General features: G+C 40.8%; 1 protein-coding gene across 5 annotated transcripts in view; it reads right to left on the bottom strand.

Moving 5' to 3' along the window:
- tafa1b (TAFA chemokine like family member 1b) overlaps positions 1–16082 on the bottom strand; it is a 102981-nt gene extending 86899 nt beyond the window's left edge. Inside the window, exons 1-2 of one of the 5 annotated variants that reach the window (XR_003462516.1) lie at positions 15329–16077; positions 12808–12944 (exon numbers count right to left, since the gene is read on the bottom strand). Coding sequence is in view for 4 of the 5 variants with exons in the window: in XM_019255810.2 (XP_019111355.1) it covers positions 12808–12931 (124 nt within the window). In the remaining variant the exon portion in view is untranslated. Of the gene's footprint in view, positions 1–12807; positions 12945–14529; positions 14990–15328 lie in introns of those variants that run through there. The other 4 variants (XM_019255810.2, XM_019255811.2, XM_027279857.1 and 1 more) reach the window with 4 other exon arrangements.
- Between the last annotated feature and the right edge of the window lie 250 nt (positions 16083–16332).

Here is a 16332-nt window from a genome sequence, read left to right as displayed (position 1 = left end):
AAAAATGTGAAACCCTTAATTTGTCAAAAGGTTCTGCACCAGACATAATTTCAGGTAGAATTTTGATCAAAGCCAATTTTGATTTAGTTTTCACCAGACCTGGACTTCAACCACTGCAGCATGTTAATGACTTAAAACTTGATTAGAAATAAGTTATACTTGAATAACAAAGTTAAAACTGTAATTTAGTCGCTGCACTGCTCTGATTAATTGGTACAAGTCAAATAAAAAAAACCCCCAAAAACCCAAATAAGACAAAATACAATTTGACCAGAATTCAGATAAATTAGATCAGGCCAAACTATACACTGACTGTTGACATGTTTGGTAACTGAGACTGTCCTTTCAGTCTCTCATAGGAGAACATGGCCTCCACAAGCAATAACCCTTCTCAAACATGCTGCCATAAACTTTATTCCCACATCCCTTCATCTTTATTTGAAGCGTCGTTGTGAGCCAGAACAGCAGTTAATTTCAAGATTGATTTGACATTGTAAAGTTTGTCCTGTAAAAGCAATTTAAGATAAGTAAATAAAAAAATAATGGCACACAGCATTAGGTAAAAATGTGATGTGTACTGTAATATAAACTGGACACAAATGGAGGAAAAAGTGGATGTTAGTGAAAATTACACTTGAACAGAAAAGTCAACGAAAGGAAGAATGTCTGACCGAATTTTGTTGAGTTGTAGGACAACCATCTAACACCAAATTATCAAAAGGCTGAGGTACAATGTGATAACACTATTGCGCCGCAGTAGGTACTTCAGTGTAAATGATGACTATTTCTATTTGCACATCTCAACCTAAGACACAGTGTTGTCATTCACAAAATGTTACGTACATATACACGACACACACAGCTTTCTAAATTTTGGCGGGGTGGATGTCACAATGTCAGAGCAACCTGTCAGAAACAGAAAACTCATATTTCCAGCCTCTAATGAGCCCTTTTCAGGAGATACCATCTTCTTCATCACTCCTGCCTTCCCTCTTCCTCTCCACTAGTTAAGTATTGCCTTTAACACCACCCTTCTTAGTGTGTACCCCCCCCCCTAGTATATATCTCCAACCGCATTACACCAATGGAACAAATAGTGAAAGCTCTTTGAATATGTACCCCCTCAAGCCTTCCTCAGCTGCAGCTGTGGGTGACATTTCTCATTTGCTGAAGAGCCAAGGAAAAAAAAACAAACTGTGATGCTGTCTGCCTGCCTGCCCTCTCATGTGAATCATCCAAAACTGTAATAACATCACTACAGCAACATGCTGCTGCACAGAGACCCGGTATGGTGTGACTGCCCTGACAGGATACGCACAGCTCCTCTGTATCCAAACAACTCCTACTAAAGTCATATTTCATGTTCAGGTGATGCTTCATCATATATCAGGAATCATGAGCACGCTAACGCCATGTACGCATATCCATCCTGCAATCAGACAGAAGATAAAGGTGTGGAAGTACAGTATGATATAGGTGACTGAAATAGTGAATGAATAATACTGTTGACTGAGACTGATAATGTAGGAATGCAAAGACAGAGCCATCTTCTCTCTCTCTGTCTCTGTCTGTCTCTCTCTCTCTCTCTGCCAGATCTCTGCCTGACGTGCATTCTGAAAAAGAGTAGAAGTGTAGCACACAGGCAAGACTGCACGTATCACAAAACCTTTCTGTACTTTATTCATAGTTAAATCAAAGACTTCCGCTTTGATTGCACCTTGCAAGAGAAGAGCGGGAGTTGTGTCGAGATGTGAGCGTAGCTCGATGCTAGGCTTGTACTCAGCAAAACAGGGGAAAAGGTGGAATGTAATACTGAAAGCTAATATACAGTAAGTGAGCCAGAGGTGGTACTTCTCTCTTAAGCAGAACATCACACCGTTACTGTGCTTCTTCGCATATGCTGAGAGCGAAACTAAAGCCCTTGATCCTGACGAGAGCAGAGAACATTGGCTCGGCTCGATGGAGACTTTTCATTACACGCTTACACCAAGTCACACACATTTACAGGAACAGAGGCCATCAATGAGGAAAAATGGCTTTCAAGAAAATGGGAAAAAGCAGCATTTAGCTTGTTTAAGGAAATTATTTTTTTTACAGCATGCAGTGGGTAAAATATTAAACAGCATCTGGAGATTAAATATGAATGTCCAGTGTATTGATTTTCCAGTTTATACATTTGCTGTGGTATACATTAATCTGCAGCTTCCTTTTAGGCCTAATGTTTGGTACGTGCTATTGCAGCTCCTCATATTTCCTCTTTGTGGATGCCAGGGATGAAATAACTTGGCACAGCGACTTAGCCTGAATGTCCTGCAAATGTAAAAGCTCAGCGGCAAGATTATAAAAATTGATATTTTTACTTGTCTTTCATGGAGGAGCTTAAGCTCACAGGCGTTGATGCAGATTCAACTCCACAAGGACAGAAAAAACAATATTATGATAAAAGATGAGGTGAGTTCCTCTTTATTTAGCATGCATGTGGGCCTCGCAGTTTATGCCTAGGAGGAGACGACTAAAATCCACAAGGACAAGGAAACGATGTTATGATCAAACACAGCATGTGGAAAGGTATTCAGCTTTATCAGCTCAGTTCCAATAACACTCTTATTGTGTATACATGTATGCCATCCTCATATTTAAGTTGATACCTTCAGGAAACAGGTTGAACAAGTTCCTTAGAGCAGGCATTAATCCTCATTTAAACTCAACTCACATAACGTATAGAAACCAGGTCAAAAGGTCTTTTTTGTTGGAAAAGCTCAGTTCCTACCACTTAAACCCCTGGGACGTGAGATGAGGAAGAGAAAATCCTACACAGGCTGCCTGGCTGCCTGAGGTTTTAAATAATATTTTGTTGCAAATACACACTCCCAGCTTAGCTCAGTTTCCCAAGATAATTGAAGTTAAACGTGTCTTTTTTGCCAATTCTACAGAGGAAAGCGACGTATACAGGAAATTGTGAGTACAAGAATAAGATTGGAATAAGACCCAAGGCAGATGAGCTGTGAAGCTAATAGGCAGACGAGATGTCCGGAGAATGACAAAGATAAAGAGCATAAAAGTGAGGCAAGAGACAGTGTGTGAGAGAGAAAGCTCCTCTGGGTCATTAGGCTACAGACAGACACATGCAGGTGCCACCTCATCCTTCATTCTCTCACTCTCCTGGCCAACAGGCGCCGAGCAGGAAGGTATGAGGGCATTGAGCCATGTTCAGTGAACCTGACATGTGCTGAAGATACTGTGGCAAATGAAGATACATTGCAGGGCCAAGGGATACTAATTGTCCCCCTACATTTCCAACAGTCTGTCACCATTTTCGCTGTGTACAGTTCAAGTGACTGGCACATTTAATACAAGATACACAATAGTGTGAAAAAAGCAAGATATTCTGTCTATTTATTCAGGTATTTGGCTGTGTCCATCTCGTGTATTCTGTATTCTGTATAGCTGTGATGAACAGTTTACTGTGACATCTCAACCTAAGTTCCATTATTAGACGCCTGCTGTCAGATAAAGCCGTGATAAGACAATACGTTGCTGCCTTGGCACAGCAGCCGCATAGATTCACCCAGACACATCAGACAAGACAAATAGACCTCAGCTAATGCTGACAGAGCACTCGGGGTGGAAAATTTAGACAGACTTTCAATCATTCGTTTGACAACTGGGAACATATTCAAGCAAGAGGATTTGTGTTTCCATAATTCCAAACCCCATAATCAATTTTTGTCCCCTGTCAGGGCTCAAATGAATGATTCACTGGACCGAACTGAGAAAGCAAGTCACCTTGGCAACAAATTGAATATATGCATCTCAAATTTCATGTTATTAGGAGTGTGAAAACAATTCTAAAATACAGACGGTGCAAAGACGAAGTGGTTTCCATGCATTATATGACTGACTGTAAGTGAAGTTTTGTGTACATTTAGTGGGGTAACATGATGGGAGAAAAAAAAAAGACATGAACTTCATCATGACCTCTGAGGTCAGCAAGTTTCCTATTTACATCCAGCAGGTAGCTGGGTGGGGCAACATTAGCATTCTGTGTCCACCTGATGAATGTAAGTTAAATATTCTCTCCTCGTAGCTCTTTGTTTTCTCCAACTCCTGAAGGAAATATATGGCTCATTAGCCACTCTCTACTCCACAATGTTCATTAGCTAGACACTAACTGTTTAGTGCTGGCAGTGTACAGTGGGTTCATCAGAACCTTTTGCTGAAAGAAGCTGCCTGAAAGACTAAGGCATGAGAGACCTGACACTAAACCAAAACAGTAACTGCTGAAAAATGTAATAAGTGGGATGATAATTGTCTGTGGGTCTGCTACGATGAGCGATGCCTTTTCATATGGACTAACAGCGGCGGAAATGGGAGGAAATGCACAGGAATTCTGTTCGGGGAGTAAAAGTCAGAAGGGAACAACGTCTCTGCATAGATTTTGAAAATCTATTCAATATGTTTTATAGGGGGAAATGGCTTATATACAACACTGTTCCTGAACCTCATTCATAAAAAAAATTATGATTTATCGTTCTTGCCCACCACAAATCACCTTCAGTATAACGCTGTCACGCTGCCCGATTCCTCAGATAAATGCCAGTCTTTTCCCTATTGCTTTTGATTTTTCCTTTTCCATCAGCCAGGCTTTATGCTTAAAAAGCAAATGGGTCCAATTATATTCATATGGAGGTGTGTACACCTGATTAACCCAAGAGCATCAAAATCTCACTCCAGCCAGGTACCAAAAGTTGGCAAGCTCTCAAGAAACTGATTGTGTTGATATTTTTTCTCATTACCTCAAACATTGGTGGCTTTTTTTTTAAAAACATATTTAGTGTAATTAATGCAATGTCAATCCGAGCAAAAGATGTGACTCTGACATGCTGCAGTAAACTGTCGCGTTGTATCATTTTGTTCTACTCTTCATTACAGCAGCTACAAATTTAACTTGCACTAGTTCAAGCACTCACAGCTTTCTCATTACGCTAATCTCACAGTTGTTTACATGCTATTCAGTTGAGCAACGTGAGAAGACACAACACACACCATGAACATGAGACACATGATAAGAGGGTGTATAGGGCATTTCCATCACTGGCTTCAAGTAGCAATATGATCCATTATATACATTCATATAGAAATATTTATTAAAGCCACTTTTAAGTTGAAATACATATTTGTAACTGTATTTTAGAGCCTAAAATGTCAGTGAAAAAAATTGATCTGTTCAGAGGAAAAGCTGAAATTCAGAAATCATTGATTCAATCTGTGTTTATACACAACAGAGGTGACGCCAAAGTAGAAAAAAAAATATTCACTTGTTTCTGGCACTCATTAACAGCTATAAGGCAGAGAAAATGTGTGTCATCATGCAAGATATCTTTGGATTCTGCAGTCTGTCACATCTTAAATATCTTAATATGTCACCAAAGTGTGTCGGTTGTAAACGGCAGCGTTAAAGGTGAAACGATTTGTAAAGTAAATTAGTAGTATGGTTAAGAAAATCTAATTTGACTGCCACTGGGTAAATGAGTTGCTGGGGCAAAGTGAGTCCTCTGCAAACAAAACACTCAATGAGTAACATTTGTCCCCCGCAGTGGTTCTAAATGATGCCACGAAGTAGCTCTGCTGCATCACAATTACCTGGCAGTGTGTCTCTGCTCCATTAACATAAGCAAGTCATTTCACTTCAGCGAGATGCTACTAAAGGGCTTGAGGGGCCTAGAGGTGATAGAGAAGCTGCATAAGATATTGAATGAATAAAGATGGTAATGATCTATGATACAGAAACTTTCTGTTGGTCTCTTTAGTATAAATAAAATAGATGTGCTTAAAGGGCCTGGAATGAATACAACCTGACAGAAAAAAAAAAGTACACATAGAGGACTATTTAAAATAGACAGCTGAAAATAGACTTACTCTGAGACTCAGACACACATCCCAAGGTGTTGCTAGACAGATTGGTTGCTTGAACACATTTTACGCTGCGTGTGTGGTTTGTCTATCTTCATATTCTTCCATTTATTGGAAATAATTGGGGGAATGAGCCACCTGTGTTTACCAGCACCTGTACACTCTGTCTTGAGACAATCATTTGACATCAGAGAAGAATAGGATCCAGTCTACTCTCATCTAATCTCACTCAAGGCGGGAGAGAATGCACCAGAGTACAAGCAGTTAAAGGCTGGAAATGAGAAAGACCGCTGAGCAAATAAATACTAATGACACAGCAATATTGCCACAGGTGAATCAGAATCTGTTTAGAGATTCAGAATATGAAACAGTGAGAGAGACATAGATTACCTCGCACTGATTCATTCACAGCTGTAAGTGCTTCTCCAAGTACAGACTCTTCACATTTAGCTACAATGTATCAGTATTGTGGTGAAGTGAGTAGGTACAGTAGGGGGGAAGTTTGTACTGTTGTGATCTTGAAATGGCAAATTACATCCTAATTGACTGTGTGCTAAAACCCGCCCTCAATCACAGCTGAGTAACTTTAACTAGGCAGGACAGGCCTGTCGAAATTTAAGTTTCTCTACATAAGATAAGATTCAAAGAAGCAGGCTCTAATAAAAGCTGTACTCCATGTCTAAAGAGTCTGGACACTGGTGTGTTTTTTAAGCCTTAACAAAACCAAAAAGAAAAAAAAAAGTATAAGGAATGGATTGAACTGTGTGTTAGTCTGCTCAAACATAAACAGCAAGCGTTAACATGCCAACTAACAGTAGCCAGGTTGCTTTATATTCAAAGGCAAGTGGCATGTCAGTAGTTGAATATTGCAGGATTACAGTAACGTATTTAGTGTAACAACAGAATATTTAAGAACCCTTGGCATATTTAGGAACACTTGATATGGTTCTTGTTTTAAAACAAATAATTTTGAATTTTAACCAAATTTGGCTTTTTAGGCCAAAATGCAAAATGCAAGATAGTCGGCTATAAATATGAATAATGCTTTCAATTTTATTCTGTCAAAAATTACGAGGAATCTTGAGTGGTACAGGTTCAGTGTTATCATTGTAAACTGCTTATGAGCTCTGCAAGGATGAACGCTCTTAAATGGCAAGTGGCGAACCAAGACAGATATACAGATAATTCTGCTTTTCTTTCCGAGTTTAGATACATCAGTGGAGCTTTTCACCTTTAAGTGAATATCTGATATGTGTGTAGGAAAAAGTCAAGAAATGGCACACAGACCATAGAAAGTGCCTGTTCAACCACCGCTCCTCCCTCCCCTCTCACCGGCCATAAAACGCAGTGTAATAGGATTCCTAAGCTTTTCCAGTGACTGCTTCCACTATCACACAGACATTTAAGTGCACTAATCCATGACAAATTGTCTCATCTGATCCATGACAAATCGTCTGAGGGGCCGATAGAGACGAGGAGATGGAGAGGAGGGAGGGAGGTGGAGGAGGGTGTGGGAGACAAGAGGATGGAGGGCCAGGCACGGAGAGAGTGCTGCTCGGCACCTGAATGATCAGGCAGTTATTGCCTAGTTTTTAGAAAGGTTGCTTTCATTACCTCGAAGGGCATGCTGTGTGATAGAAAGTGGGATCACATAGCGCTGATGAGCTCTCTACCTAAGCCCACAGTTTTCAAAGCAATTATAATCCCATGTGGAGGTACATTATAGGGTTTTAGTTCGTCTGTTGGCAAAAGGGAGGATTTCTAGATGCTATGTTAAAAAAAAAAAAACCTTTGTAATTAAATTTGTGGCATAAATAATTTAGGACTTTCATCGCCCCTGCAGTTTCATTTGGCTTTTAAATAGGTGGTTTGACATGATGCGTGCACACACACACGTGAATATTTAGTCAAACTAAAATGCAATATTGAGGCCACATAAAGGCTATTCCACAACAGTAAGGACAGTTATGACTCGGATATGTGTGTGTAGGTGTATGTATGTGTGTGTGTACATAATTATGTACTGTATATATATGTTGCATATGAGTCAACACTGCAAGATCAAACAATTCCTTTTCATCCACTTATATGAGTCAGGCGTCATCCATTCAAGTGACTGTAATTTAATTGAATTTTCTTTCACCATCACTTCTCACTCTAATTAGTCTCCACAGTTTAATGGGGATGTAAATAAAGCTGATTTAATGGAAAAACAAAAGCACCGAGAGCCCATATGGAAAGCTGTTCCTGTATGGAGGGATCTGCCATTCATAAAATCCTTGACACCTCCACAGGAGAAGCGAAGCAGCAAGATCACCACTTTGAAGATGACTGTGTAAAAAAAAAAACAAAAAAAAAAAAACGCATGTTTACTTCTGTGTTTCCGCTGCTAACGCTGAGCTATTGCACTGAAGAGTCTGACAACTATGGAAATGAGTTCTAACTTGAAAAAACGGTGTGCGCAGTCAGTTTGTGAGTCACTCAAGCTAATTTCTTAACACTGCTTGAAAAATGATCAATCTTCTGAATCAGCCATCCATTCAGCAATGGAAAGAAAGGGGGAAAAAAATTCAATTCATACTGTGTATGTACAGCTTCGAGACTTCTACCCCATCCTCATTTACCAAAAGACAGGTATCCTAAATCAAGTTCAAGGTTTATTTCAACACCCTGTATCTTGTCAGATTTTCCTCTCCCCAGAAAACCCCAATCCTTAGATCTTCAGTTTTTAACTCGGGCTTCAATAGATACATAAAGCTAAAGTAGCGAATTCCAGTATTTTGACAGGTTGCGTTCTTCCAGCCATAGATGCATTTTTTATGAAACACATCCTTTCTTCTACACGTTGTTTCTCCTGTTGGACCACATGATGCATCTTGGCTTATCAAAGTAATTGCCTGTTTTCTTCCACCTCAAAGAGTTTTCTACACAGTGGGAGCATAATGGCACATTAAACAATGAGCTCATTAAACCGCTTTCCAATCATCTGTGATTAGACTTTACAAGACATTTCAAATCAGTGGATGAAAACATAATATCAGCACCACTCCACTAGTTATCGGCCTTTAGCCTTAGCTATATTGTGCAGCCATCTATACAAAATGGACTCATGCATGTAAAAGCAGCATGCATGCAGCTGCCTCTTGCATAGTTGAATCACTTTTCATTTTAGCCTTTCAATAAATTCTTTCAAATAAACAGCAGAGAACTTGCATAATAAGGGGTTTGATAACATGTGAAGTACAATTCTTTAACAGTGCAATATACACCATACTACCTTGTCATCGTGACTGACAACAAAATGGTCGAACAAAACATCAGCAGCAGGCTGCTTTCAGAGCGTAACGGGCTAGTGTAAGTTTTACAGCTGCACCTGGAACAAGAATCATGTTGTTCTATTAGATCTGAGACTCTCTTAAACTGCCCTGTCAGAGTCATAGTGAAACAAAGCAGAAGCTTAAGTGTTGTTATATTCAGACTGCCCCTCTGGGTATTGATACATTACATGCACATGGCTGCTGTATGCATACTTCAGCTGAATAAGGGTAAATAAATACAGTTCCTACTTAGCGTAACTTGATGACCCACATTAGAGGACAATTCCATTTTAACCACCACATCTATGGTAACTTCTGCCAGCAATGCCTCAACAATGTAAATTGGTTTTACTTTTACTGACTTGTGATGGAGCCCAATACTATGCGCTGTCAAGAGTGGCCTGGTTTGTGCAGCAGCAGTCTTGGCAGTGAGCACTCGTGCTCGCTGTGTTGGCAGGTGGGGAGAGTGCAGAGCTGGGCTTGTGTGTGTCATGTCACATTCAGCTCATCTGTCAATGTAGTGGATTATTTCTTGAGAGACCAGAATTGGCTGCCCAGAATCAGGCCGCCATCAATCTTCAGGTACACTAGCAGGACGCAAGGGAGGCTGGGTGGAGCAGAGGCTCATGGGAAAGAGAGCGGCAACGCTTCCTGAGCAGGTGACGAAGCAGTCAGGCAACTCGTTACTCAATCTCCACCTCAGTGGTGACTACGCCGATTTGTCACAGAAGCATTCGTGAAAAATAAATAAATGGAATCTTGAAACTTTCTCTCGGTACTCACTTTTTTTCGGGTGCACTGTCAGCTGTTGCAGATGGCATGTAAGCTGATTTCTCAAACATTGTAAGATGCTTCAACAGACTGAAGGATTACATCTGTACCTAGCTCAACATGACCTTCACTTCTCCTCCTTAGATACCCACACAGCCCCCTTGTCTGTGTATCTTTGTCTATGTGGGATGGTTTGTAAGTTTTTGTACCACTCAGCCTCTCAGACAGTCGGCCAGGCTGCATGCCAAGATCCACAGAAATTTATTTCAGGATATGGTTTCTTACAAAAAACCAACCCACTATTTCACATCACTTGGTTTGTGACTGTCCAGCAGACAATGCAGTAGAAAAGCATGCCACACTGCAAAGTCTATCTCATCATTGAGCAATTTTAAAGATAATTTATAAATAAAAATTCTATTAACCTATATATCAGCACAAAGATTTCAGATCCTCTAATTCTCATGCTTGTTTAACAAGACCATTCACAACTTAATTTTCCGTTTGGCAGACAGTATATTACACATCTTTCCATCATCCATGAGAAACACAGAAACATCATTTGATTACAGAAAACAGCATAGCACAAAAGCCAATGGATTCTTCAAGGCGAAACATCTCTGTTTGCTACGTCCTACATAGCCATATCTATTTATATCTGAGGGTTCTGGCCTCAATGAAACCAGAGAGCTTCTCAAATTATAAAATCAATTCTAATTCAAATATTCATCATAGCATTTCAATTCCGAGAGAGCAGTTCTGGTTAGATCGGTTAACGCCACTCCACGGCTGAGTAAGATTGATGTCAGCTTAATCCTCTTAAAAAAACATGATATACAGTAAATTGTACAGTTGCCGAGCAGCAGGGAAAAAAAGGAAAAGAAAAAAAAATAGATGTGTCTTCTCTGAGCACGCAGTTGTGATAGACCATTATCCCTGGGAAGCCTGCTGATTAGGAGAGTAAAATATCATAACATACCCTTAGATTAAGTACTGTCAGCACCAATTATGGCTGTCATCCATCACAGTTTGTTTGATTTTAAAAGTTTTCTGGAGTGTTAAAATAGCATTGTAACAGGCTGCAGTTTCAACGCTGGTATATACAGTAAAATATCATTTGTTTGATTACCTTTCTGTGACGTTTTTCAAAATTGGGTGTCTCAGCCTAAATCAGCTTAAAAGAAATACTGAGATGTACAAAGATCAAATCAACAAAATGTGTGCGTTTATCATCCCATCTCTACAATGTAAACTTACACACTCTCTGACGTGTCCTGAATACAGCTTCAGTATCCCTAGAGGACCCATGAATGCCACACCACAATGCCCTTGGTGAGAAAATTATGTGTAAATGTGCAAGCATGTACATGTCCGTTCCCTAAGTGTAGTAAGTGTGTGAGCTGATCTGTCTGACAGGAAGCCTTCCAGAGAACTCTCAGCCATAACTATCCTTTGCCTGGATGATGCTACTAGATCTACGCCAGGGGTTGTGGTTCGAGGGGAGGGGGTATACTCTTATTTTTTCCCCCCCTTTGGGACCACTGCATTATTCAAGAGACACTTACTGAGCCTTGCACTTCCTTGTACATCTTTGGCACCAAGCTCGACTTGCCAACCAGTCAAAAAGAAAAGAAAAGAAAAAAAAAAAAACAACAACAGAAAAACTGGAAGCCAGCCTTTAAAAATTCATTCAGAGCTCTCTGTCGCTCATCCCTCACCCTCTTGTTCCAATTAATGGGACCCGAATACTTTGAGAACTTTCTATCTAACATAACTGGGATTTTTATGTGTCAGCACTAAAAGTAAGCTTGTTCTCCATCATGCTGCTTAAAGTCACCGATGTTCAACACAAGCATGGAGAATTCAATGCTTGAATTTTTTTTTTGCTCTTGCTGTGCCACAGTTACTGCCTTTTTGCCTGGCAATGCAACACACACAAAGGGAACCAAGCTGAAGATAGCATCAATGTTTAACAGCCGCTTGGCTTCTGGAAAGAGCCACACTCTGTATGAGGGTTCAGCATGGGAGTCGCACTCATTGTTAGAAGCTTAAAGAGAGCCTCTTCTTTGCTCTAGAAAACCTTTGCCTCCCCTGTAACACTCCCACATACACCATAGGCGATGCTAGTTTGCAAGTGCAAGTTTTTTCATAATCAGAGAATTAGATCCGCCTCGTCGTCTAACCTCCCCTTTTGCCCCTGCGGTGCAGAAGGCGACGGATTTAATTGCCAAACATTTCCAGTGCAAAAGAAGAAAACATAATTGTCATTTCCATCTAAGCCACAGTGATCAAAGCTCCCTTGGCTACCAGCACAGTAGTAGGGATTTCTGCCTACAGCTTGTCCTGCTCGTAATATTCTGCCAGCAAGATTCAGGGTGTAGTAGTCAAGAATTCATCGCCGCACACACACATCACACATCCCTACCAGAAAAACTCTCTGTTTTTGAAGATGCTCTTTGTGTAACAGGGTTACCATGTTCGGATTTAAACAGAAGCGTGCAGCTCAGCCAGTCTAACAATACATAAAGTCTATTTTTTTCCATTAAAAGGGAGATAGATTTGAGTATGACTAAATATAAATGCGTAACCTGCAATTAGAAGCACAATTAGTAGTCTTCTCCTTTGCTCATCCTGTATGACTAGGAGCATGGTGAATCATCATGTTACAGTACAGTGCCGTGGCAAATCATTCTGACATACTGCAGCAGTCACTTGGTGTCGCTTTTAAAACAGCCAAAGCTCCTCGCACATCTCGCACTGTAGCGCTGTGCTGTGAAGCTGAAGGCTAACAAAAAGGTACACGTACCCAGGGTGAGAATGTCAGTGCGACCGGGCCGAGCCACATGGTGCTGCTGGATGGTCTGGTAGAGTGTGGCCTGGCACAACAGCAGGAAACCGAGGCTAATCCACATGGCCAACAACCAGGACATGGTAAGGCCGAGTCTGCAGGATGGCACACAGCGGGGGAGAAACAACAGGAAAACAGAAACAGTTTTATTACAGCATGTCTCCATACATATTTGCAACACACACATTGTGTTTATTTTATTGTAACATGCCAAACAAGAGAAACAAAAAAGTATTTTGATATCTCCTGATATACTCAGATATCAACTCAGATGTCCACTCGAATGATTCATTCAAAAAGGTACGTGTAAGAGGGTTTTTTTTCCATAATAATATCAGGAGTGAGAAGAAAATGAGGAGATCAAGGTTTCACAGAAGAAAAAAAATCAGCAGACAAAAGACTCAAAGAAATGATCATGCATAAATCTTAATATTGTCAGTACCAGTCTAGTCTGAATGGATTCGCACAAAAATTAAAAATAAAATGCAGAAAAAAGAACCTGCTGCAAACTCTTTGTCAGATTGTACTAATTGTATAATGAGCCATATCACCTTGTTACAGCAGCAACACTGAAGCTTTGAATATTTAAAAGTTGAGAAAAGACTGCGTTTCTGAGCACGAACAGGCTTCTTGCAGATTTGTTCAACGACTGCCTAATGTCTGCTGAGGGCCAGCATATGGAGACACGCCTTAGCCCCTCTTTGAATAATGAGGCTCTCCTCCTTTCCAGGTGTTATTATAGCCATTTTCTCCATTCAGGACCCCACAGTGGGAAATTTAAAAGCATCATCCCACCTCCCCTAAACCAAACTGTGGCTTGGTGTGTTTAGGCTCCCTGCTGACTTCTATTTAGCAAGACTATTTGTAAAAATGAATAATTCTCAGACTGGAAAACATATTTCACACAAATCACACCCTGTATCTCAGGCACTGACTGCATTTGTTTTACATTTGTCATTTTTCCACTGAGGTGAGGACTCTCTGAGTGAATTTGATGTTCTAATGTAACAGTGTGAATCTAATAGTCCTTTAATGTTTGCCTCTGCCAAATCTTAATACACAAGAGAATATAATGCAGACAAGAGCCTCAGGAAGTCTCTTCAAAATACACTTCAAACCAAGGAAATTCTACATCTAAAAAAGAAGTGTGCATAGATTTAAATGTCTGGAGAAAGTGCCATTAAAGCAGGCCTGATCCAAGCAAGATCTTTTCCCAAAAAAGCACCAAAGTCACTGTTTGCTTGTTTGCTCCAATGAGACCACTTTGTGTTCTGATGTGCATTTGAGATTAAAGCCATTAGGCTACTAAATTTTCCCAGTGTGTTGTGCGCCCTCGGTGACATTGAGACTACTTAATATTCAGCGAAAATTAAGCATATAATTATGAACAGCACATTGTAAATCCCCTCCCCTGCACTAAATCCGACATAATCCGCGGTTTTGTGGAAATGTGAACTGGTCCCATGGTTATGTGTTCCTCTTCCTCCTATTATTATTATTTTTTTTAAACTACACAGTATTTCTGTTCGCCAAACTGGCTGCATATTCCAAAGCATCGTTGCGCTCGCATGGTTAACTGCATATTGCACAGAGACTCTGAGCTCCTCCCGGTTATCGGGAGTCATTCTTGCTGAAAATTAAAAATAATAATAATAATAATGAAAAAAGGGTAGTTCTTACCAGCAGCGTTTTACCAAAGGTGAGGACGCATGGCAGACTTGTAAGTATATCGAACAAGCATGGCATCGTTTTAAAGGAACTTCAGAGGGAAATAAAGCAAACTCTTATAATCGCCGCTGTAGCTTCGTTTTCTCAGCACATGAGATCTCTCGTATATCAATATCCATCTTGTTTTCCACGCCACAAAAAAAATCAGTTTACTCTCAGTTTAAATAAAACGACATCCGACAGCTCCTTTATGCGTAATTGTAAAGTCCAGCGTAAGATAGTAAATGCGGTCGAGGAACAGAAACAGCAGACACACCTGCAGGCGCTAACCTACTGATGCACCTGCGTGCAACGTTGATTTAAAATAATTGTGCACATTTTGTTTCTTGCAACTTCACTGACGACTCCCCAAAACATTCGTGTCTGACTGTCACAGAGTGGAAGAAGAGTAAAACAACTCAGGATGGTCGAGATGACACAGAACGCATCTCAACTCGAATGATTTTTTTTAAATATCATGCATAAAGTGTTCCAGTGCACACTTGGTATTTTCTTTTACATGCTGAATGCAACATATGTGCCCCATTTAAACAAACTTATATAACACACTGATCAAAAAGAATATTTATTATGTTTTTAATGGAAGCTGTTTCTCATATTTCACTACTTGTAGTCCAGATATGCCATCTTTACTCAACATTTTTCAACAATCTGCATTTTTATCCTGAGACGCAGTTGCCCTACTAAATAAACCCCCTTTCCACCCCACCCCAAACACCAGAGGTATTCCTCGAAAGTCCCACACCCTTACCTGAGCAGTGTGTTCAGGAGGAAAGGAGCTCAGTCAGAATCACTGCCTCTGCCTGCCCAGCAGACTCACTCCTCTGTCTTAAATCCATCCATACTTTGAAGCCAAGGATTCCCGCCTGAAATTCCAGTATCAGAAAAGACGAAACACAGCGCAAAAGGGACTAAAATGCAGTTCTTCTGCCTCAGTATTCTCTCCTCAGGACTCCCCCCTTGCTGCTCAGTTCTTTTTTTGAAATCCGTGGCAACATAAACAGTCACGAAAAGCAAAACACCATGGGGTCTAAGTCACAAACTGGCCAGGATTTGAGGGATGAGAGGCTGATCATGTCACTGCTGTATCAGCCACATACGAGCAGATCTCTTGTTCTCTCCTTTCTTCAGTCTGTGTCTCTTCTCCCGTCAGTAGAACTCCTGTGTTGTGATGACAGGGAGCTAATTTAGCCCCCCTTACTTGTCGTCTCCTTCTCACGCATGCAGCGGAAGGCTCCAGTGGAATGACTGCTCTGTCTGCTCTTGGCTGCGTCCCCCCATTGAGAAGCTGTGCTGATAGTGTGAGCCTCAGTCCTCTCTCCAACGCACTAAGTAGAGAGTCTGTGTCAGAGAGGCAGAGCGAGTGTGTGAGTGAACGTGCGTGAGTGTGTGTGTGTGTGTGTGTGTGTGTATTACAATGTAGCCCAGCTGGAAAGAGAGAGAGATAGAGCTGAGAGAGAGTCAGATCACATGTCTTAAAGCAAGACTGCCCACTTCTGCATCAAGACTTCATCAGCAAATGAAGCATTTTTTATTAACCCACCCCTCTATACATCCCAACCTCCCATCCACAACGTTAGGAGACATGCGTGAGAATAGCCCTCAGCTTACTTTGAATGCGTCTGAGTGTATCCATGTGCACGTTTGTGTGAGTTGGAGAGGGTGTGGAGAGAGGGATGACTGAATGTGCCTCTTTTAGTCATCGCCTTCCAGCGTTTGAGAGGTGAAAGTGAAATATTCTCCAAGTGCGGCACT

Source organism: Larimichthys crocea, chromosome VI (genome assembly GCF_000972845.2).
Source record: "Larimichthys crocea isolate SSNF chromosome VI, L_crocea_2.0, whole genome shotgun sequence".
Taxonomy (NCBI): Eukaryota; Metazoa; Chordata; class Actinopteri; family Sciaenidae; genus Larimichthys; species Larimichthys crocea.
The sequence above is the reverse complement of the archived record's forward strand: the minus strand, read 5'-3'. Positions and strand labels throughout refer to the sequence as shown.